This window comes from Alligator mississippiensis, chromosome 3, assembly GCF_030867095.1.
Source record: "Alligator mississippiensis isolate rAllMis1 chromosome 3, rAllMis1, whole genome shotgun sequence".
Classification (NCBI taxonomy): domain Eukaryota; kingdom Metazoa; phylum Chordata; order Crocodylia; family Alligatoridae; genus Alligator; species Alligator mississippiensis.
In genome coordinates, this window is record NC_081826.1 from 257,448,378 (window position 1) to 257,473,288 (window position 24,911).

At 40.6% G+C, this 24,911-nt stretch overlaps 1 protein-coding gene across 1 annotated transcript in view; it reads left to right on the forward strand.

Moving 5' to 3' along the window:
- The window catches only part of JMY (junction mediating and regulatory protein, p53 cofactor), a 109,428-nt gene that overhangs the window by 44,666 nt on the left and 39,851 nt on the right, over positions 1 to 24,911 (forward strand). The window contains exons 3-5 of the mRNA XM_006263718.4: positions 8,966 to 9,116; positions 11,977 to 12,146; positions 24,677 to 24,842. Of these exons, the coding sequence (XP_006263780.3) occupies positions 8,966 to 9,116; positions 11,977 to 12,146; positions 24,677 to 24,842 (487 nt within the window). The remainder of the gene's footprint in view (positions 1 to 8,965; positions 9,117 to 11,976; positions 12,147 to 24,676; positions 24,843 to 24,911) is intronic.

Consider the following 24,911-nt stretch of genomic DNA (forward strand, 5'->3'; position numbering starts at 1 on the left):
TGAAAATGCCTTGGATTAGGCTAAAAATAAAAAATAGAAGATAAATTGTTTCATAACCAGCTTGTGGGGAAAAATGCCAGCACCACTTTCTGCAGTACATAGGCATTCTTGAAGGTCTGACTTGAGCTGACTGTACTTAACAGGTGAATTCTGATTTATAATCACCGCTTAAGGTGGCTGGTACTGATATAATTACCTCTCTCTTAAATTTATGAAAATGAGAATGGTATTGTAATTAAAAAGGTTCCAGTTAAAGACACACTATTGAATGGAGATCTCTATGTTTGAAATAATCTTTACCATCATTTGTGATTTCATATGACCACGTTTTTTTATAAGCATTATTTTTATACTGGGACAGAGGAGCAGTATCAGAAATATGAGATTATAGCTATAAATATCTTTACAAGTTGTATGACTTAATAGTTCTTATGACTTAAGTCGTTGCATTCATATGACTTAAAAGTACAGATTTATTATTTATTTCATGCTGAGCCTCTATTTTCAACCTACTGTAAGTAATGTTAGTTTAATTAACTTGACAGCTGAACTAATCAAAGTCTAAAGAGTCTTGTGAAGTTGACTGTGCTAGTGTTTTTAAAGTTATAACTGTTTGGCTATTCATATGAATGTGAAAAGAACATATTTCTTTAATAGATTTATGTCAAGGGAATTTTTTTTTTTTATGAAAGCTTTGATGAAGGATGAACTTCACTAAACTTACTTTGTGCTTTGAAGGTGAGGGTAACTGTGTGTGGACATGTGAAATTTTATACTGGTGTATATGTTGAGCAGATACATAGTGTAGAGCCCTGCATTGGTTCAAGTCACTCTACTTCCAGGTAAAAATACCTGTTAGAAAATCAGAAGTAACTGTACACAGTGAGTTACACAGCAATGTATGGGTTGTGTGTCCAGAGTTCTACAATTTCAGCCCAGTTACCTGCCACCTAGCAGAGAGTCTTTGTAATTGCACCAATTGGTCATTTGTCTGCGCCAGTTACTAGGTAACTTGCATTGGTGTGCAGAATAGATGTAGGTTACACTGTTGTTTGTGTGTTATTATTTACGCACTAAGAAAACAAGCAGTGCCCGAAGAAAAACAGGTTAACAAAAAAGAAAATACTTTTAAGATAAGAGCTTCTTTTAAACTTGTCACAAAAAGAATGATTCATTCCTTATTTAGACCCTAGCCCTGCAATGGACGTTTTGTGAGTGAATTTGTCTGCTTGGAGTCCTCTGAAGCTAATGCAGCTTTCAGAATGGAACGGATCTACTCGCTTGGAGACTGTTGCAGGATGGAGGGTTTACTGCCTGATCAATTGCTGTCTGCCTCCTATCATTTAGACATGAGTTTTAGCTTGACAGCTCTTATGAACTTGTGTGACTTTTTTTTGAAAATCACAGTTTAGATTAAGGAAAAAAAAAGTCATCGTTTGCACAGAAAATCCCAAGGAAGGTTTGTGAGAAGCCATCTGGGGAGACCTGAATCAATATGACTTAAAATCCTAGCAACTCCTAGATGACACCAGGCTTAATCGCCACTTCTCACTTGTACCAGAAACATCATCTCACATCTGTGTAGCAGTCTGGCTGAAAACTACAAGTAGGTGAAAAATAGTTGGCTAAAGCTGAATCCTGTAAAAAATGAGGTAATGATTATGGGGAGAGTGAAACACAGGTGGAGGGTGGGGGTGGTATGAGCTGATGGTGGGCCATCATTGTTCCATCACAGTGACGGAAGCCCTTAAATTGAAACGGTGGGTTACAATTGATAACCCACGATTTCAGTTTAGAGGAACTAACCCCTCCCCCCCAATGTGTACAAGCACCCCGGGATAGCAGCATGCATGGGGAAAAACATATTGATGAGTCTGTGATGGAACCTGCAGGGCAGTGAATTGTGCGACTAAGATGAAGCAAAAGGGCAGAAGAAAGAACAAAAGTTATAAGTAAATACGTATTTTGAAGTAAGGGTAAGGAGGAGGGGCTTTACGTATAAAGGGAAGCTAGCAAAGGGTCAAGCCTTTGGCATGGATTTATTAGGAATCTTGTGATCCTGGAAAAAGGTGGCCCATTGAGCTGAATTTCTCTGCTCTGGAGTTGAGTGCTTTTGTATTTCTTTAGCTACTGATCTTATTTTCCGCAACAGTAGAGTTTCAGATAATCCTTGTCAATTTTATTTTGGCTTTGCTGTGGTTTTATGTGCATAGACCACTGGTTCTCAACCTCTTTAGGTTTATGGCACCCCTCCATTACTTTTCTAAATTTAGTAGCACTATATGTTCCAAGAGGTACATGCGGGGCTAGACTGTGAGGCAGCTGTATCAGAAGGGTGCACTCCTGTCTGCGCTAGGTTTTTCTGATAAAGCACTCCTTCCTTCCTTCCCAAGGTGCCTCACCACTGCCATGGCCAAGTGCACCTCCGTTTCCAGGATGCACGTGAGGGGCCAGACCAGGAAGTATAAATCTAATGCAGGCAGGAGCACCAGGTGGTGCTGTTGTGGCATCCTTGAATGGTCTTAGAGGACTGACATAAATTTGTCCCCTGCATTGCTTTTGAGCATGCCACTGCAAGATAGACTACGAAATTTCTGTTGTTAATATATAGCAAAATATGAAATTTTTAAGAGGGCAATAGGCACTTGGCTTATGATTAGCTTTATTTAACTGTCCTACAGTTTGCCAATTCATAGTGACACTGTTGTGTGAATTATCAGATGTGTCTAGATGTGTGTAGCAGGGCACTGTTGGTGCCTGCCATTTTAAGCACTGAGCCAAGCAGCCAGCAGGTGCTTGATTGCAGTGGCCATTTTAGATCTCTGGCCACTTATATAAACAGATCAGTTTGCTGCTGGCAGCCCAGGCAGTAACATCGTGTAGCTGCAAGGCTACATGCAACATCCTGGAGGTAAGGGCAGGAGCTGTAGGGGATGGTAAGGATGCTCCTGGTCCTGGGCGTGACCTAAAACTGCACCCTGCCGGGAGTGGGTGACCTGGTGGGACTCTGTGGCGCGGGAGCCCCCATGAAATGGCAGGCCACTTACCACCCTGGGGAAAGGCAGGTAGGGGCGCCTTAACCCCAGCCCTCACCTTCAGGTGGGTCATTTAACATCGGAGGTAGTTGGGGCCAGGCATGGCTGTGGCCGCCTGAGCCCACCAGGGAGGGAAGCGCCATGGCCCCAGTGAGGGGGTGGTGTGGGGCCCCAGTGAGGGGGGCAGAGATGAGTCCCAGTGGGGGGGGTGGCTCCAGTGAGGGGTGGTGTGGGGCCCCAGTGAGGGGGCAGAGATGAGTACCAGTGAGGGGGTGGTGTGGGGCCCCAGTGAGGGGGGGCAGAGATGAGCCCCAGTGGGGGGGTGGATCCAGTGAGGGGGTGGTGTGGGGCCCCAGTGAGGGGGGCAGAGATGAGGAGCCCAGTGAGGGGGAAAACCAGAGGGCTGGGAGCCCAGTGTTGTCTGAGTGTATAGAGTTGCCCCAGAAAAGGCCAGGGCAAGCTTAGACCCGGTTGGGTAATTGACTGGCCGCTACCCTGGTGAGGGTCATGAGAGAGGCCCAAAAGACGGTACATCTGCCACCCAAGGTATGAGCTAGCTAAAGCCTATGGCCTCAGGGGCCCGCTCCAAGAGGGAGCAAGGCAGTACAAGTGGTCGATGCGTAAAAGAGACCCTGTAAGAGGGGGTGGAGTGTGAGAGGCCCTAGTGAGAGGAGGGCGGTATGAATGTGTGCGCGTCTGAGGCCTGACAATGAGGCCTAAGCTTGGTCTGGCTGTAGGGCGGGAGCAGTGTGTTATCGGGATTCCTCTGCGAGGCTTGGGCTGCGGTATAGGGGAGGAACAGAGCTGCAGATAGTGCTCCTGGCATCGGGGTAAGAATGGGCAGCCTCCTGCCTTAATTAACACCTCAATTAAGTGACAACAAGGCAGGAGAGACAGATGAGGCAACTAGCACTGTGGCTGGGTCAGGGATCCCCACGTTGCCACAATGTGTCAGGCTTGCATCCGATTGCCCTCTCCCAGCTTCCCTTCCCTAAGTTAACTCTGTATGGAACGCTAGAAAATCAGGTTGTCTTTGTGGGTGAAGTGATGTGTTGATAGATCTTGGGCAGGAAATACTGCATTTTGTTCCCAGTCACTTAGCATCAGAGGCCATGCTTATCCATTCAGATGTTGTCTTTTATTAGAACCTCTGTTTTTGTTTTATTTTTGTTTTTTAAACCTTTACTTTAGTAGTCAAAGCATGATAGGGAGCAAATTTATAACTGAGACTGCCAGGTGTGAAGTTTTATACTTCCCCACATTAGTTAGTATGGCTAACCTTTACTGTAGGAAGTTGCTTGTACATAAAGCATTGAGGGCAAAATTTGGACTTAGTGGCTGTGTCCAGATGAGCGTGGACATTTGGTTCCTCAGCAACAACTAGGGGAAGCACACCTTGTGTTGCCGCTAGTTGTTCCCAGGGAACACACATGCCACGCATGCTCTGGCACGTGGCAGGTTACTGGAATATACCCACCCCATCCTTGGGGAAGATGCAGTATACCTCCCCCAGACTGAACTCCTTCTGCTCCCTTTCCCCCCTCCCATTCTGAAAACAGCAGGCTGGGAGCTGGATACCTCATGCAATGAGGGGTCAGATTTTTACCCAGTTGGCCATTTTTTAAGCTGTTTGCAGCTACGCAAACTATACATAAGCTATAGCTTAGTCCCAGCTATAAACTTTTTGTGGCCAGATCAAGCAGAAATAGTCACTTCTTTCTGTACCTCTTGTGCTTCCTGCTCTTTGGTACTCCTTCACTGGGTCGCCATCTCAGTGAAAATGCAGGTTTTTTGTATTAAATATCAGTCTGTTTTTATAAAGCATCTAGAGAACTTCCAAGGACAAAAATAATTGTCAAAAGGAGCTGTTAACCATAAATATGACAGTTTTAAAACAAACAAATAAAACTACAGTACATTACTCCTGCATTCTGAACAGCAATGGCATGCAGAGATGCATTAAGAACCATGCTTTAGCTAATGAAGTTTACTCCATTTACAAAGTAGTAATTGAGAGAAAAGACCAAATGCAGAAAAGTCTTCAGGTTTCTTGGCCCTTTTCATGATGATGATGGGTGTGTGTGTGTGTGTGTGTGTGTGTGTGTGTGTGTGTGTGTGTGTGTGTGTGTGTGTGTGTGTGTTGAGAAGGTAGGGGATGGGTTTCCCTTCCCCCATGTAAGGCTTGGCTAGGGTGCAGCCAGGATGAACTAATTTTAGCCGAGATGAATGTGTAGCTGTAGGTTTGGGACGTTGATTCTATTCTCTGATTATATAAGGGTGTTAGAAGCATCAAGCTGTTCAGTGACTCACTTGAGAAAATTGATCGAGGAAGCAGTGGTCCTCATAAATTGCAGCTTCCTTAAAAGGAAAAAGAACAAACAATATCACTGCAAAAGTGTCACTCCCAAGTTGTAATCTTCTAGTATAAATGACTTGCTTATTTTTTCTCTGGGAATAATTCTCCAATTCATAGAGTAAGAGCCAAATCTCAAGATCCTTTCCACAACAGACAAATTTAAAATATCTTTCTAATCAGAAAAGAGAGTATGTAAAAATTGCATGTTATTACTCAATGAATCCCTACCATCTGTGGATTCAGAATGTACATACTTGCTTAATGACAAAGTTTGCGTTACCTTTTACTACTGGCACTGCAGAGCTCACTAAGTTGAAAGAGGATGAATGTATTCTGTTTGATCTTACCTCAATAGAATTGATTATAAATTGAATAGTAAATGATTGGATGAAATGGCAATATAGGTAACCCCCACTTAACGCCATTTTTCTTAGTGCTATTTTCTATAATGCTCATTTTACATTGATACCCGTGTTTTGCTTAGCAATCAGTGGGTTTCGTCATAATGCTCATGATCGCCATCGTGGTTCATCAAAAGGTTCGGTTTTGCTTGTCGCTTGTTTTTTCGGGAACCAATTAAGAGTGCTAAGTGGGAGTTGCCTGTACACAAGTATTGGCCTACTAACCTTAACTGCTGTTGTAATAGCAGGGAGAGAGGTGGTTTAGTGCACTGGTATTCAACTTTTTTAGACTAAGGCACCCCTCTGTACCCCTCCGAAAATGCCAGCTCTTCAATTTACTTGTTTCTTGACTCTACAAAAATAATACTGTTGTAAAGAATTTGGAGAGATCACAGCAGCTCAGAATATTTTTGGTGCTACGGATTCCTGTTGGAAATCTCTGAGTTTATCTTGTGTACCGTATAAGTGCTTGCAAACCTAACAGTACTAACATTGTGTGGCACTCCATGGCACTCTTAAAAGGAGCTCATGCCACCACAGGGTGCTTTGGCTTCCTGGTTGTTGGGAATCACTGGTCTAGTGAAGTAGGGAGCAACATTTTTGGCAGGTGTGCCCCAAATTAGCCTCGCACCCTTACTGAGTGTCACTCCAGTACCTTTCCCTTACCCAATCTGCTGCTCAGCTTTCTTTTCTCTGCCTTGTGCTCCCTGACCAAGTTGCTGCTTTTCTTCCAGCTTCTTGCCCTGTGCCACCTTTGGCCTAGTGGATAGTGTGCTGGACTGGGACATAAGAGTTCAATTTCTGGAGCATCCAAAATTTTCCTCTGGCATTTTGGCGAATCAGTTAATTGTACTGTGTGCCTCAGTTAATATATTTTACTTGCTATATGGATAATATGTGTTGCCTCAGGGATGTAGGTGGGGACCTACAACATTATGATTTTGTGAAATCTGATATTGCCTGTGAAATTGGACCATGCCTACGAAGTCCGTGGGGCAGAGGGGAACTTACTGAAAAGAAAATGCTGGCTCCATACAGGGAGCCACCAGTCCTCAGGACACTGCAGCAGCCTGCTGGGAAGTGAGGGGAGGGCTGCCCACTCAAAGGGCTGCCAGCAAGATGGCTGCTGCTCCCATCCCTTGCCACTGACTGACTGTGAGTGCTGCCTGTTATGTGGCCCTGCCCCTCTCCACCAATTGGTGACAAGAGGCAGGGCCACATCAGCAACCTTTTTAGCATGTGGGCTGGAGTGACCCAGTTAAGGGAGGGTGGGCATTAAGACCCAGCCACAGATGTTGCTTGTCCCAGCAGCAGCATGGGGAAAGCACCTTCAGCTAAAGCCTTGCATCCAGGGGCGCATCTGCCCTGCAGCCATTGGTTGCTGACCCCTGACTTGATGTATAAACTGAGCATACTTAATCACGTAATCGTGGGGATCTTGGGCATGTGAATAATGTTTTGGCAGCCAAAACCTCTGAAGAAAAGTTACTGATGCTGAGTCTTTCTATTACAGTTAGAACCAGTAGCAAATAGGACAAATAAGCCTTGAAAGCATTATTCAGAGTACTTACCCACCTGCCCTCCCAATAACCTGTTACTTTGTCTACCTACCAACAGACTGAAGAGACTGTTAATTTCAGCCATTTAGAACCTGTTTCTCAAAGGAACTTGTATCATCATTCCCAGTTAATTGAAACATGAGCATGTTGCCCTCAGCAGAAGTGTGAATGGTTTTCTGCCTTTACATTGAGACCCTTCCTTTTTTTTAAATCTTTTCATGGGTTTTTTCTATGGAGCTCTTTGGCTCAAAATTCAAAGAAACATCTTTGTATTCATTCTTTGAGCGAACTTCATATTACCAGAAACCTGTAACCCTTCTCTGTCCATTTAGTGTTGTTGTTAACTGGATATTTTAGAACTTTGCTTGAGACCAGTGGTTTTCAACCCCAGGTCGTGACCCAAATGAGGGGTAAGGGCCACACAGGAAAGATGATCAGCGCTGCGTGCCAGGAGCTCCCCTACCAACGGCCCCAGGCTGCTGCACTCGGCTCCCAGCAGCGGGGTGCATTTAAAAAAAAAAATAAATAAATAAATAAAAGAAAAAAAGGGGGAGGGGTTGGGAACCACTGCTTTAGACAATCACATTTCAGTATGCATAATATAACTGAGAATATGTTCTGCCATATGTGACTACTTTATTAAAACACTTGAGTCCAAGTTACAATGATATTTTTCAGCAATTTAACTACAATGTAGAGGGCCTCTGTGTAGTCTCAAACCAACTGCAAGTAATCTGTATTTTATTGTAGGATACAGTGGCTTAAAATAAAAGGTTTAAAATATTTTCTCCTTAGATTGGGTTGTGGTCTAATAATAAGTTAACTTGAAATGTTTCGATTTTGGATGTTAACATTTTGTAACAGACTAAAAGTAAATGCTGGGGGTGATTCTTACTAAATATCAATGGTAGTAGACTATCTTATTTGAATTATTTAAAATAGTTGCAGGCAAAAAATAAAATGTTGAAAAGTAATGCCTTCATCTTGTAAACACTTAATCAGGTTTATAACAATGTATATTGCTTTTAATAGGGTTATTTATATGTTAAAATTAAGCACAAGCTGAAGTGTTTGCAGAATTTGGGGCTAAAACTATTTTAGTAAAACTTGAAGTGGCATAACACTTTTATCACTTGAAAACAAACTTTCTTTAGTATAAGCAATTTGAAGTGATTTAGACTCCAAATACACAAGCAACATTATTATCAGCTTTTAATATACAGGACATATTTTTTAAAAGAGAGAAGCTTAAGAGGGTTGTATTGACTGCTGCCAGCTGTGCCTGAGTGATTTCAGAGCACAATTCCCACTGATTTCAGAATATAAACTTTGATGGTGGAAATGTTATCTATTATGAATTGTTGCTAATATAGCCTTAGGTTATTTTCTTGTTGAGTTTATTATGCTTATGATATAAAAGTTAATGAGGCCATGGATGTGTTGTTTTTTTTTTAACATAAATACACATTTTTTCTTTTTAATAGAATAATGGGGGAAGGGGTTTGTTTTGTTTTTTGTTTTAAGCCACTCAATTTGACTGTAACTGCCTGCCACTTGCAAAACAGGGAGAACTCGAATACTGTGTTTTCAATTATGGACCTATTTTATTTTCAGATCTCCATAGAAAATGATTACCTGGGCCCCAGAAGAATTGAGAGTCTACAGAAAGAAGATGCAGATTGGCAGCGGAAAGCCCATATGGCTGTGCTTTCTATTCAAGATCTTACTGTCAAGTACTTTGAAATAACAGCCAAGGCACAGAAAGGTAATAGTTTTCCAAAGTTTCTTGGGTTTTTTTGGGGGGAAAAAAAAAAGTAGCACTGAATGGGACCTTGAGCAGTTACCTAGACCAACCCTGGCTTACAGCAGGATCATCTCAAGCAGGGGTTACTTGAAATCTCAATTCTAATGTGATGTTAACTTTTTCACAACAGCTGCTGAACCCCAGTTGAGAATTCCAAACTAGACTTAACTTTTTCAGTTGAGTAGGTGAAACAGTTTAACTTTTCTAGTACAGAAAAAACTGTAAACCATAAAGCAAGCCAACTGAAAGAAAATTATATGGTGTAACTGACTTGCTGCTGATTTTGAGGACAGAGATTTTTTTTTTCCTTTTTTTTTTTTTCCCTTTAGGAGAACCTTGGCTACCTTAAGTCCTTACATGACAAACAGTGATGATCACAACAGACCACTGTTGTCTCATTTCTTTCTATTTCTGCCTGCCTGTCTCTTGCCCTAGATGGTACGCTCTTTGGGGCCATTTTTTGTTGTTTGTACCTTACCAGCACAGAATGGCTTTAGGTACTGTAATGATAATAATAAATGAGTACTAAAGGAGGAAGCGAGGTGAAAAGAACCATATTTTTTGCCTACTGTATTCCATAACCATATTCCTACCCCTCAAGCTATCCCTAATTGAGGAACCTCTGCTCTAAACACCTGAGACTGAATGCTGTATCTGTGGATGTATTTCAACCTGTTTTGCTTAGCAAAGGTATGCAATAATATCATGTGATTTTCTTGCTTATTTCAATTGGTGAAAGCCTCCTCTGTCTTTGTATAAGACCTGGCTGGGGCTCAGGAATAAGTCTTTGTTAATCAGGCAAAGGATTTCTGCTATTCTGGTGGTTTCCTGAAGAAATTCTGATTCATGTGGATATTTCAGAGTTTCTTGTACTCTGCTTGGTTAACTTGAACTTAATTCTTTGTCCTTTTCTAGCAGCTTCAGATTTTTAAAAATTGGTGATTTTGTTACAATAAATGTGCAGTCAGTAAAATATTCATCATGGAGTTCCGCTTGATATCAAGTGTACTATTATACTGCCCTTTGACTTATAATTTTTATTGTGCTGTTGATTTGTATCAAATAAATAACTGCATTATAGAAATCATTTAGAAAAACGGGGTTTGGTAGATGTCATTTGGGATTTTGGCTTCTGGGGAAATGAGATGTACATTAGGATTACAGATAGCTATTGCTGTTCTATAGCTGGAGGTTGTACACAGGTATTAAGCAGTTAGAATCACTCTGCTCTTCATGTTGTTGTGTGGAAGTGGAGTCACCCGGGGTAGGTCCCCACATGGAAATAATTGGAAATTTTGTGCTAAAATGCTCAGCAATAAAATAATTAATTTTGATATCTAAATCCATACTATAAGGGTTTAAATTTAATACTCCATAGATATGAGTGAGGCAGCTCACACTGAGATTCTATTGCTGAAGGAACATCTGTCTACCTTTACCACTGGTAGTATTCCTGGGGTGGAGTCAGCTCTATTTATATAATGTAAAGGTGCAGTTTTGCCAGTATAATTATATGACCGCCAGGAATTTTGACCAGTACAGCTGTGCCTTTTGGGATCTCACATCTGAAGATTGTAGCTATGCCAACAGAAGTCTGTAGCGAAACATTATTTCAGGCTGTTTACTGACTTAGGCAGTTAACGTATGAAAAATGTAGAGCAGTATAGTTCTCCTGATTTACAAAAGGTGAGGATCTGTTCCTAAATTGTTGTAGTTGTACAGGTAGTAGTATTTAAATAAAGGCTTAGATCAGGGGTGGGCAATTATTTTGGCTGGAGGGTCGCTTAATGAGTTTTGATGAGCTGTTGAGGGCCGCAAGGGTAGCCCCACCCCTTGACGTGTGACCCGCCCCCGGTCACCATCTTGGACTGGAAGTCCCACCCCTAACCCCTCACTTTTGGTACAGGATGTCCCTCCCCTTGCCCCAGAAGTACTTTTTTTGGGAGGTAGGGGATGCCATCTTGAAACCAATATATGATTTGGTTTTTTTCTGAAAGTCAAACACCTACTATAACACATTTTAATTTTATTAAAAAAGATATTTCTGTCATGATTTGTTTGTGCAGTGTATATAGAGGTGATTGCATAATAGCTCAAAAATTAAGTCTTACTCTTGTGTACTGTGTTTGGGGTGCGTATGTGAGGGGGTGTGGCTGTGCATGTGGTGGGGCATAGGGTATGTTGGGGATATATATGTGGGTGTGAGGGGACCTCCCAAACACTCCCCTCCATGGCACACAGGCCCTGCTGCTGGCAGCAGCAGTAGATGCTTGGGGCACTATAGTATTCTTGGGGTGGAGTCAGTTCTACTGATATAATGTAAAGGTTCATTTTTGCCAGTATAGTTGTGAACGCTAGGAATTTTGGCCAGTACAGGTGTGCCTTTGCGCAGCAGAGGAGGAATTTCTGTGGAGGAGGATGAACTATTAATGCAATTAGGGTCTAAAATGAAACAAATGAAAAATTAGGGTTCTTAAATTCAGCTGACTTTCAGACTGCTTCTGCAGTCGCCAGGAGCTCAGATCTGATTTGAGAATTAAATTTCATAAATCTTACCTCCATTTCAAACTTCTGGAATATTTTTCATCCTACTTAATAACAGATACTAACAGTAACTGAAGCAGATGTGGACCTACATATAGCAATATTGATAACAATAGCATACATAAAATGTGATTTCATGTCAAATAATTAGTTTGTTATAACAAGGGAGTTTGTGTATGTGGTGGTGGTGCAATTTAAAACGTGTTTTGCTTTATAATTGCATACACCAGTAATATAAAATAAAGTTGTAAAATATTTTTCGTCATCTTTCTTACAGCTGTATATGATCGAATGCGAGCAGATCAGAAAAAGTTTGGTAAGGCAGCATGGGCAGCAGCAGTGGAACGTATGGAAAAGCTGCAATATGCATTTTCTAAGGAGACATTGCAGCTGATGCGTGCGAAAGAAATCTGTTTGGAACAGAAGAAACATGCACTGAAAGAAGAGGTAACTTCTCATTCAGAACTGAAAAATAATATTCAGGAGAAAATAAAGCCAAAATACTGGGTTTGATTGTGAATAAATTTTAATTCTAGTACTTTACAAATTTGAATGTCCAAACTTTTAAGTCTATTTTAATATCCATTTTAATTTATCACCATTGTAGGCTGAGATGTTGTCAGTTGTTATTAAGCAAGTGGTAGACAGTTCCAGTAAAGGCATGGATTCTTTTTCTTTTTACATTCTTTGTTCCTATTTTCCTTGCACTTTTTCAATATTCCCAAGATGTCTTCTTCTTTGTATAGTTCAGCGAGAGTTTAGCAGCTTTATGGAAAGACACCCTTTTGACTCCTAATTCAGTTTTTTTCCAGTACAGGTGTTTACAAAAACAAATCTTGAACAGGGAAATATTCTTGTCCCTTGCCCTTTTTTACCAGGCGTGTTCTCTAAGTACACTGCTACTTTCTGTGTTTTGCTGTGGAAGAACCACTTCTCTTTATTTAGATTAGCATCTGTATTTTGTGTGACTTATTTTCAAAACAGTATTTTTCTTGAGAAAGAGAGCACACAGTAAAACTTTATTTGGATATTATATTTGAAGAAGCAGCTCTACCACATGTGGTGACATCTGCCTTAAAGTAAAATATTGTTTGTGTCATATTTGGAAATATTATCTCATGTTAGTAATCTTCTGTGATCTTCCATCCCAGACTCTTAACTCATTTCTTAGTTCATCCATAAGAACTTGGCTTATCTATCTTTTCCTAAATATTCCTCAGGCAGTGATATTTTGCTGAACTGATGGCTTGTTTGTGGCATCTTGCTCTGGAGAATTATGCTTTAGGATCTAAATGCTGTACAGGTTAATACAACTATGAGCATAATAGGGTTATATGCAAGGGAAGTAGAGTTCATATGAGCCCCATAAAACCTCAGATTGAAAGTTTTAGGGTCATGACTTTGTTCTTATATTTAGCAAATGTAAAAATATTCCACTGTAGCACTGGCAATCTAGGACAAGAGAGGCATAGGGTTCCCTCCTTTACTCTAAGGTAGAATGCACTAACTAAACTTTTAACTAGTGCATGTTGTAATACATCAGGAGCCAACCTTTTTGGCAGGTGTGCTATAAATTAGCCCTGCACGCTCCTCAACTGCTATTCTGATTCCCTTCCTCTACCTCATGTGATGCTGTGCTTTCTGCTCTGTACTCTGTGCTCCCTGACCAATCTGAACCAGAAAAAAAACAAATTTATAGTGTACAAACCAAACATCTACTACAACATACACTTATTTGATTTCAAAAAATAGTTTTGTCTTGATTTACATACGTTTGTGTAGTGTGTGTGTGTGTGTATATAGAGGTGATTGCATAATAGCTTAAAATGAAGTTTTACTTTTGTATACTGGAGAGTGAAGGGGGGGACATGGGTGGGTCAGTACAGCATTTGTGGAGGGCTGTGCGAGTGTGTGTATGTGGGTATATTTGTGTGTGGTGGGGGATTTATGGGGGGTACGGCGGGGCTGCATATTTGTACAGGACCCCCCCCATACAAATATGCCCCCCCTCCCTCACTGTACAGAGCTCCTGCCACCAGCAGTAGCAGCAGGCAGCGAGGCCTTGGGGTGCTCATGGCCCACAGCAGGCAGAGACCTCTGGCAGTGTGCAGTCCCAGCGAGTCCCTGTGCAGTCCTGGCCATGCAGCTAGGAACTGTGTGGTGCCGGAGCCAGCCAGGAATCACAGGGGCCGGGCTGGCTCCTGCTGCTCCAGAGAGCCCCTGCCAGCCCAGGCTCTGTGCTGCTGCTCCGCCCTGGGCTCTGACCAGTGCGGGCCCATGCTCCCACCCTGTACTCCAGCCCAGTTGTTGCTGTGCTTCTGCCTGCACTCTTGCTGCTACTTCGCCCCTCCCTCCAGCTGCCACCATTGCCACTACCATTTCCCCACCTTCCCGCTGCTACCGCCTGTTCTCCCCTTCCCCCTGCCCAGCAGTGCATGGTTTCCAGCTGCAAGAACGTAGCAGAAGCCAGACCAGCCTCCACAGACTGGGGCGAGCACTAGCAGTCTCCTCTCCCTCCTCCCCCCCCCCCCCCCCCCCCCCCCCCCCCGCTCTTACCTAACTGCACTCTTGGCCAGAAGCCTCTGCTAGGCAGAGGCTTCCAGTTGGGGGGGGGGGGGGTAGGAGCCAGTTGGGCCTTGGTACTGCTGCCCCTGGGTCCTGCCGCTGGCTTCTCCTGGTTCCTGCCACTGCTGACGCCTAGTCAGCTTAGACAGGCAGCCACGGACAAATAATAAATACTTTTATACCTTTTTTTTTTTTTTTTTTTTAGGAGCCCTGCCGGCCAAATGGCACTGGCTGGATGCAGCCTGTGGGTTGTATTTTGCCCACCTCTGTACTAGAGTAACAGAATTGAAATATTACATAGCACAAAGTGCCAGGTTTATTACCATACTATAACGTGCAATTATAAGAATTTTCTTCTATAAGCTAAGGATTCATTACTTAGAAATAACAGAATACAAGAAGACCTTTGTGTGTTAGATTACAGAGTGACTATGAGCCATCAATGTGGTGAGGTATGAAAATAAAATTAGATTTTAATATTTATCAGTTGAAGTATTTCCAGTAGTGAGAAGGGAAGTATTTGTCTAGAATACTTTGTGTAATTTTTGGTCATGCTTGTTTAAGAGGGATGAATCCAAACTGGAACAGGTGTAGAAAAGGGCAAGGATTATCAGGAATAGAGAGCCTGTGATATGAAAGACAAAAAGAGCGTGGTTTGTTTATTGTGGCAGAATGGAAGCTGAGAGGGGATCTAATTGTTTTCTTTTGGGATCTCAGCAGGAGTAAACACCAGGGAGGAAGAAATGCTCTTCAAGCTAATGGACAATGCTGGCACTAGAACAAATGGGTATAAACTGGCCATGCATAAATTTAGGCTGGAAATTAGTTTTCCAAACACAGTGAAGTTCTCAAACAGCTTCTGAACGTCAGTAGTGGAAAATGATTTATTTTTAAGGGAACTTGCTAAGTTTATGAAAGGGTTTTTTATTCTGCAATTGCCTGTGACTCATGTTGGGTCATCCAGGCCTACATTCCTATGTAAAATCGTATTTTTATCATTTTAATTTAGATGTCAGTTAATTCTGACAAGCTCTGTCTGTGGTGCCCTTCTGCAAAGTTCTTGCAAAGGATATGACTTGTGTGTTGGGGATATTCTATTCCAAAAATTTAAACTTCACACAAACTTTTTAAACTTTTAAAAACTTTTAAAAGCTTTTTTTTTGCAACTTTGTAGTTCTACAGTAAACAATAAATGCATGTTTTTAGTCTAAACTAGAAAATTAATACGTTATAAAGGTTAATGCAAGATGATATGATTCATCTTGATGCTATTAATCATTTTAAGAAGCGCTGTTCATATGTTGTACAAGGTGTTTGTCTTCTCCTGTGTTCTGGAGTCTCTTGTTGTCTAGGAATGCTTTTTACTTGCTGCTTTTTTTCTGTCTTATTAGCCATATCTAGGGTATGGAGAAATAGTAAAATTAAAGCAAATGAAACATCTACTACAACATACACTTATTTGATTTCAAAAACCATTTTTGTCTTGATTTACATGCGTTTGTTTAGTGTATATAGAGGTGATTGCACACTAGCTTAAACTGAAGTTTTACTTTTGTATGGGGGGGGGATGAAGGGGAGGATGAATAGGGGATGAGACCTTTCTATGAGTCAATTCTGCGTTAAGTTCATATCCCCTATTAATTTGCTTTTAATTTTATCATTTGTGCATATCCTTATGGGCTCTAAGGTTCACATAATGTAATCGTAACATTTATGCAAACAGTTTTGACCAGTTTATTTCTTTTTATCACAGTCAAACTTGTACACTATTTTTTAGAATCTGTGTGCATGTGAATTTGATATTAGCTTTAAATAATCACAATAGCTCTTTAATGCAACTTTAATGGTTGTTTAGGTATCATTACTTATTATAATTAGAGTTAAATACCCTTTATTACTGATATGAGTGATACATTTTAACATTAGATTTAATTTGGTCTCAATTGTGGATCTGTGTACAACAATATTATAGATTCATGTCTTGATTTACTACTATATTTATATTAATAATGGTTTTTGTCCATGGGCTCTATTTTTAGTATAATGTTTGTAGTTTGGTTACTTTGTTCAAACTTATTTGTATTATTATGTTATGGTCATATTTAGCCAGAATCCTTAATTAATTGAATTGAATTGAATTACTTAATGTTATTCTGGGAGTAGTAGGATAGCCAACATATAATTGATTCCTGTAAATTTCCAGATCTCTGAAGGAGGATGTTTAGTGGATAAAAAGAACTTCAGAAGTTGTTGTTTGAAATCCTTTTAAGTATATATTCCTTCTGTCTTATGCTTCATTGTGTGACATCCTTTCTTTTCTTTTGAAAATAATTCAAGCCTGTGGATTTTAATTTATACTAGTTGAAAAAGAGCACTTTAGAAAAGGGATTAGCTGTGAATGTGCAGGAGACAGGGCAACGTGTCACCTTGCAAACTAAGTTGTTCAGAGAGGCATGAGCTTTCATAGATTAGCTTAGTGTTAATTCTGTTTCTGTATTACTTGGCAATCAAAACCAGTAACCCTCTTGTTAAAAGCAACCACATCAGTACATAACTGAGCTTTTCATTTTCTTCTTTGTGCCACTTAAATTCCATTTCTTGCTGTGCTTATGCTTTGTTTGAGAGGAACTATGAAATGCTTCCTCTGAAGTAGACCAGATTCTTCTTTTGTGGAATGGTTGCCAAGGTTTGTCATCATGATGGCAAACAGAAAGATGCTAAATCACAGAGCAGGCTCCCTTTGGAAATTTCTGAGCATGTGAAATAGGGTATATCAATCAAAGTACATAATTGGTTATTTTGCTCCAACAAATGCCTCTTTGCAGGCATGGGGCTCAACTACCTGCTTCTCCTCCATCATTGTATGGCTGAACTTGATGGACTCAATCTGGTATGTAAATAATACTTATTTATAAATACTTCCTTTTTTGTAAGATCTTCATAAATGAGAGAGCATTTTATTAAACTACTTCTTTTCTTTGTCCTTTTCACCTTGGGTAGGGCTCCTCCTTTCCTTGGTATTGGTCTTGAATTGAGAAATCATTTTAAGGTTGTGCTTAACTTGAAGGTGTGAATACATCATTCCTTTAAGTGTGTGATTTAAATTTAAGCCCATACTTTAGTACCCGTATTTAATAAGTTTCCCCCCTGCCTCCTTTCCCATATACTGGGAGTATAGGTAGGAATAAGACTTTCCTTATTTATTTACATAGAAGTAGAGGATGTAAGTTAATCCTTTTGAGGTAGGAGAGTGACAATGAGGAAGGTGGTTAAAACACATAAGTATTTCTGGCAAGCTAATAGTTATTGAGCAGGTAATAGGGAAGAAATCAACAGGTCAGTGAAGGTACAAAGTAATTCTCTCAGACAAGGGTTTTCAAAGGTGTATGTTTCATCTTGATTTCTTTTCATATATGTCTTAAAATCTTGTTTCCTTCCTATTGCAATTTTTGGAGCTCCTAATTGGCATGTTAGGCTGAGATTTTTAAAGAAGTGTTAAGGAATAAATATTAACTTTTACTTTTCAAAAATTCCAGTTAGGTCTGAAGGTATAGGAAACCTCCACCCAAATTAAATGTTACTGTATTTAAGTAGATGTGTTGAAGCATCCATCAGTGCTTTTAATTTTAAGCATGCTTCTTATATCGCGTGATCATAAATTGCATAGGATGTTGCACAAACCAGGGGCACTAATTTGACATGTACAAGGCAGGTAACTTCCTTGTATTTGTTGGAATAAGACATGCTAGACTTCACAAGCAAAATATTCTTACCAGACTACTGTGTATTTTATGTACATATATTTATGGATTTAGGGTTCAAAACGTATATTTTAGTATAGCTAGGAAAATGCTATAGCCGATTTAAAAAGATTGTACAGCTTAGTGAATTTAAGGGTGACAGTAAGGGAGCTCATTTTTAATGCTATTTATGTATTCTGTATAGATCCCATCAGCTCAAAGTAGTTTTGAGCTTTTGCCTTAACTAATTAAGTGGCAAAATTGTTAAGAGATTTAAAAAAAACCCAAAAACATAATATGAGAAGGTTAAGTACTTGAAATTAATGTAAAGGTCCTCAGTGTTAGCAAAGCTGGTGGCAATAGTCAGGATTAAAATGATGCAATAATAAATGAGTAGAATAGAACAATACTTATTGTCAGTGATAACCTACCTTTTGCTTTTAATTCCTGGCAAAAACCCAAATAACCTTTTTTGAAGTACAGTAATCAGAACATAATGCAAGTCTTGTTAATTTTTTTAATCATTTTTTCTAGGGAATGGCTAAGATTTTGAAAAAAAGCTCTTCTGAGAACAGGAAGTTTGTCATATTCAGAACTATAGCAAACCCTAAGAATTCGAAGAGTTTGAGATCATGACACCATGTCTCATCATGACTTACTCCCATTTACTCAGAAGAGGAATAAAAAATGTAAATGTTCCATAAAGGTCAATGTTAGACATGCTGTTCTTGGGCTAAAACCCAAGACAAAACCTTTCTTCAAGCCTAGCTTTTTAATTATTTTACTTCACTGATTTGAAGATAAAAATACACTTTTCACATTTTAAAAACTAAGGAATTAAAAAAGCAACCTGATTTCTTAGAAAGATTGAAGAGTTGACAATAGATAGCTGGTGACAAGTGATAACTTGGAGCAGGAATTATATTTTCTCGTTTTACAAACCAGTGTGCTCAGCAAGCAGCTCTTAACAGGATTTTTGGTGGGTTTGAATCCCAAGAAGAGAATAGAGGAGCTTAGAAAAATAGTGGTACATTTTAACAGCTGAAATTGCAGATAGCCAGAAGAGAATATCCTAAAATTACACGGCAATCTATAATGACCTTGTGCTATGGAATTTGATATAATATTGACACAGCATCATCCTATACAAGCAAAATTATTTCCTTTGTTGCTTGCATTTTGACTCATGAGGGTGTGAGATGTGCTTTCCGTTCCTGGCAATCAAGGTTCTGGATGGGAATATAAATTTTAATGTGGATCCGTGGGAGATCAGTCTCTCAGTCACCTTTTAAATTGAATCCAAGTTTTCCCTCATTACCCTAATATCTGGTTTTGAATTCTTTAGTGTGTAGAACTGTTACTAGAGATCTCCTTGTGATCTTAAGGTTTTCCCAGCACTCAAAGCCACCTTCTTGCAGCTCTTGAGGGGTGAGCCTTCCATGCATGCACTTTTGTTCAGAGACTCAAGTTCTTATCTCATTGTCCTTTGTTGCCTAAGTTTTGGTTTCCTTCCATCTCCCTCCAGTAGCAGTCACTTGTAGAATTTTCTTTAATGTAGTGATTATATGATTTAGGAACTAGAAACTAGTTGGGATCCAAAGGAAGCAGAAAACTATATGACTGCAGATAGGGCAAAGCCTGTTCAGCCAAGATGGATGTAATCACTGAGCACATCTACACAAGACGCTTACTGCACGGTAACTTAATAACACTGCACAGTAACGTGCTGGTCAAAAACTGTGCTAATATGCTGCTGTATGATGGTGTTAGGCTACTGTGTGGTAAGCATCATAAAAAAAAATGTGTGCCGACACTACTGCTCAGCAACTGCAGTTACTGTGCATTTAGTTAGTACTTCATTAAGCAAGTACTAAATGAAATGTGCAGTAACTACTGTGCATTAATGACCATGAAGATGTGCCCACTGTCTCTTAATTTAGCAGAGTTAAGTGCTTTAGCTCAACAATACTTGTTGGCCTTAAGGACTGAAGTAATAAGATTTAGAATTAAATTTAATAATATGTATTGCAGGGGACTAAGTATTTTCTGTTGTAATCTGAAGACTCGGCTGGAGACGAGAGGGAAAAAATCTGGATGTATTAGTTAATGACAGGATGACAGGGGCACCAATATGATCCACCCATGAAAAAGACAAATGCATTCAGTGCATGAATCTTGCAAGGTATTTCCAATAGCGACCAAATTGTTCGTGACAGTGGTGAGACATCTGGAACATTGTATGCAATTTTGGTCACCAATATTCAAAAATGATTAAATCAAATTGGGCATGTTCAGAGAAGGCCTGCTAGGATGATCAGGGAACAGAGAACCTAAATTTATGAGAGAAGACAAAAAGAGCTTAGCATGTTAAGCATAGCAAAATAAAGGCTTAGGGGGAAGATGATTGATCTTTGTTTATGAGGGAAAGTAAAATCCTGGGAAGAAGAGCCACTTAAGCATGCACGTGGTTTTTATCGGTGACCTTATTGGCTACACTGGCCAAAAAAGCAGATTGTCAGTAATGTCAATTTTCCTTTTATAGGTGCCAATCCAATATGGACTGATATATTGGTGCACCTCTATTAAAATTAATTTCCTACTTAAATGTTTTGCTGAACATAAATGAGAATTAATTATGTAGAAAGTCTTTGTTGTAGTGGGGCTAGGGACATGAAGAGACTTGTCAAAATTCATGTGCGAGCTGATGGCAGAGCGTGGTATTGAACAAAGATATATCAAGTCTTAGGGCTCTACTCTAACTCCATTTTCACTCCAGAAGGTTTCCTTGCATCTTTCACTATGTTGTCCAGCCTAAGTTCCTGTTCATGCTATCAATCCGAGTAGTGTAAGAAGGGGCGGAATAGTGGGACATCAGCCTCAGGTGTTGACTTAGAAGGGGTGCCAGAATGGCAGACCCCCAGGGACACTTCCTGTGGCAACAACAAGAACAACCAGGGGTGGGCAGAGCATGTCACACCATGACTTTGAGTCCCTGGCCAGGTAAGACTGACATTACCTTCCTTTCCCCCCTGTTTTCCAGCATTTTGGGACATCCATTCTCCCCCTGTCTCTAACAGGGTTTTGCCCAGGGTGCAAAACTAGCTAGCTAGCTTTTGGCCATTCCTATCATGGATGCAACAATTGTTATTTCATGCCGCATGGCAGCTCAGATAGGTTTAAGTGTTAATTTTCTCCAGTTTCTAAAACCGTGTAATCTTTAACAGTACTGAATCTTTCCTTTTGCTAGCACTAATGGTATCACTCCAAAGCATGAGTTACTCAGTGTCCTGTACAAACCTCTAATGTAAACGGGTTAAAGCAGGGGTGGGCAATTATTTGGGCCTGAGGGCCACATAGGCTGTTTTGGTGAGCTGTTGCAGGTTGAGTTAGCACTCCCCTCTTTCCTCCCTTTCCTCTCCCCCCAGGGTGGTGACAGTGCAGGGTAGGGTCACAACCATGATCCACTGCCTGCATGCCCCTGCAGCATGTGCGGGTTCTGTGGGCAGGGGCGTGCAGAGAGCGGATTGCAACTCTCTCTGTATTGAGTCCATGAGTTTCTGTACCTACTACCTAGGAGGCTGATGAAGTGAAGTTCATAGGCCCAGCTCTGAAAAGTGGTTTGTAAATTCAAACAAGTACCTAACCTCATTACCAGAACTGAAGCCAACTTCCTACAGCTCAAAACACAAAACCTGCCACGTATCTTCAGTACCCCCACAAACTGCACACCAGAATCTATCAAAGACAACAATACCCAACAACCTGTGGGGGCACATTCCTCACCCAAAAAACACCATCTCCAGTCTCTCAGGCCTGATCCTGAGAGGGAACAATTTACAAACCACTTTTCAGAGCCAGGCCTATGAACTTCACTTCCTCAGCCTCCTAGGTACAGAAACTCATGGACTCAATATAGATTAGACAGTGGAATTCTGACACACTGCAACCTGCCAGACATCTGACTCCCCAGGTACCTCTGCACTTCTACCTATGCTGCTATATTCCACCCCGCACCCTCGCCCCCCAGCCTGTCCCTCACCCCCTGACACCTCCATTTCCATTTTCATTGACTGGCTTTCTTGCCTGCATTGCATGCCAGGACAGCCTCTGGCTTTTTTACTCTGCATTCCATCCAGGACCAGCAGATGCACCAACTGCAGGTGCTTCCTCAGCCTGACAAAGAATTTTTCAACCCAAAAGCTTGCTAAAATACATCTTTCTAACTATTTAGTTTGCCTCCTAAAAATACACCAGATAGTCTTACCTGTTGCTGTTTAAAGTGGTAGACTGGTTGGGGTTGTAGGGGAGGAGGAGGCCTCATTGGGGCACACTACTATGTTGTGTAGAGGCCCTAGTGCCATTGAGGGTGCACCTTAACACACAGTGTCACCCACCCATGTCACGAGTTTTGCCTGTCAGGAGCCAGAGGTGCAGGGCCCCAGAAGCCCCTGCACCTATCTCCGTGAAAGCTGGCAGGCTTTGTGATCGCAGTAGGCCTGCAGTTTTCACTCCCCTGTGCCCTAACACAGACAGTCGCACAAACACCCATGTCATGAGTTTTGTCTGTCAGCAGCCTAAGGTTCAGGGCCCCAAAACCTAGAATCCCCTGTACCTTTCTCCTTGAAACTTGGCAGTCTTTGTGGCCTCAACAAGGGCTACCATTCCTGCAGTTTTCATCCTGCTGTGGCATAACACACACACGTGACATGAGTTTTGCCTGTCAGCAGCCAGAGGTGCAACTTCCTAGAAACACTTGTACCTATCTCCTTGAAACTTGGCAGGCGTCATGGCCTTAGAAGGGGCTACTACCCCTGCAAGTTTCATCCAAAGCAGGCAAGAAATGACAAAGTTATAGGCTGTTTTGTGCTTCCCCGTTATAACCTATGTGCGAAACGTCGAAACAGTGAAACTCTTTTGACAAAATAAAACGCAAAAGCGGTTTCAAATCTAAGCGAAATTCGAAATGAAACACTGTTCCATCGAAACATTGAAATGCAAGTCGAAATGGAACCGTGCCATTTTTGCATAGCCCTACAAATTAGGCATTTTCAATTGCAGTGTTAGTATAATGCAAACTTTCAAAAATTACTTGCATTTGACATGCTTAAATCATATCAGACTACTAACATATGCACATAAAAGCATTTGGTTACTGCACGGTACAACAGGAGGAATGTCTTAAAAAAAAAATGAAATATTTTTAAATAAGTAATCCCAAATAATTAGCAGAGAGATGGTCTTAAATATTTGAGTCATGAATGGAAGACATTTACATAATTATCAGTAAGTTTAGAAGTCAATTAATGGCTGACTCTTTCCTTTAGCAGTGTAGAATTTCTCTTTGAGAATGATAACTTAAGGATCTACTTTTAATTTTAAGTAGTTTTCCTTTTATTTTGTTATATGATCCCTTGTCATGGTTGAAAATGTAGAATCTAAATATAATAAAGGAAGTTGGATCCCTCCTTGGGATGAGGGGATAGATCAGATCAGAAGGAAGTATTTAACAAACTAGAGTATATCTCCTGGTTCTCCTGGGAGGGGATCTAGAATCTGGAGAGACTGGAAGGGACTTGGGTATAGCATTACCAGTAACTGTAAAGCAGAAGGATCCATGGTCTCCACTGTCCCCCAGAGAGATGCAGTAAATGAGATCCCTTTCAATATTTGGTGAATGCAGTGTTCAAAACAGCCAATCCCACTTTTCAGCCAAATAGGACCTGGCTGCACTAGATATTTGACTTCAGTGGGAAATGGAAAAGGTAGAGATTTTTATTTTGTCTCTTTCCTGAAATTTGACATATGACCAAAAAAAAGACGTAAAATGATTTTTTTTAATGTAGAAAATAAACCTTTTCTCTTGCTTTAGATTATTCCCAAAGCAGTACAACTCAAGAATTCTAGCCAGCCTGACTACATGGGACCCATTGTTCTTTTTTACTCTCTAAGTCATTGTTGCTTTCAAAGCTACAGCGCTGAGATTTTGGAGGCAGGCCTGAAAAATTGCACAAAAACCTGTGGTTAGGCAGGTGTGCTGCTTTATTATGTCTGCATCCAGGAAGGTTAGCCACACCGCATAAAGGGTGTAAAATATCAGGTACAATAGTTATACTTATTTGCTGGGGGACTTTCTGTTTTATTTGTTGCCCTGAGGGAGCATAGGCATACCTAGCCATTTCCCATTTCAGTATGACACACCCTGTTGGTCTTTGCTTCAATTTTCTAGGTTTTTTTTAGAGTAACAACTGTTAAATATTTTTGGATCCAAGTTTATTAAAAAGCTGATGGATATCAGTCCTCTGTCTACAGAGACTGAAATACAGAAACAGGTTGGGAGTATGCCCTTTCCACATCCTGAATGAAATAGTATCCCTATAATGAACCAAATGCCATAGATGGCTCTACAGCTATACAAAAAATACGTTGAATATTGCATCTGAAATTGGGCAGGTGGACAGTGCAATATTTGGCAATAGCAATCGGTACTCGCAATACTTGAGTTTATTATGCAATTTATAATACCTCATACCTGCTATAACTGCTTCTTAGCTTATTCAACATTATATATATTTTAATGAAAAGAATAATCTCTTCATTCTTGTTTTATAGAGACCCTGTAGTCGTATGCTATTTTTTATCCTTTGACATTTTTTTCCTCCTCCATCGTTTCAGATGCAGAGCTTGCAAGGTGGTACAGAAGCCATAGCCCATTTGGATCAATTAGAAGCTGATTATTATGACCTTCAGCTTCAGTTGTATGAAGTACAGTTTGAGATCTTGAAGTGTGAGGAGTTATTACTGACAGCACAACTTGAAAGCATCAAAAGACTGATGTCAGGTGAAGTATGCATTTAATGTACATAATTTGTATTATTTAGTATGGTATGGTTATTACTTTTCCTGTAAA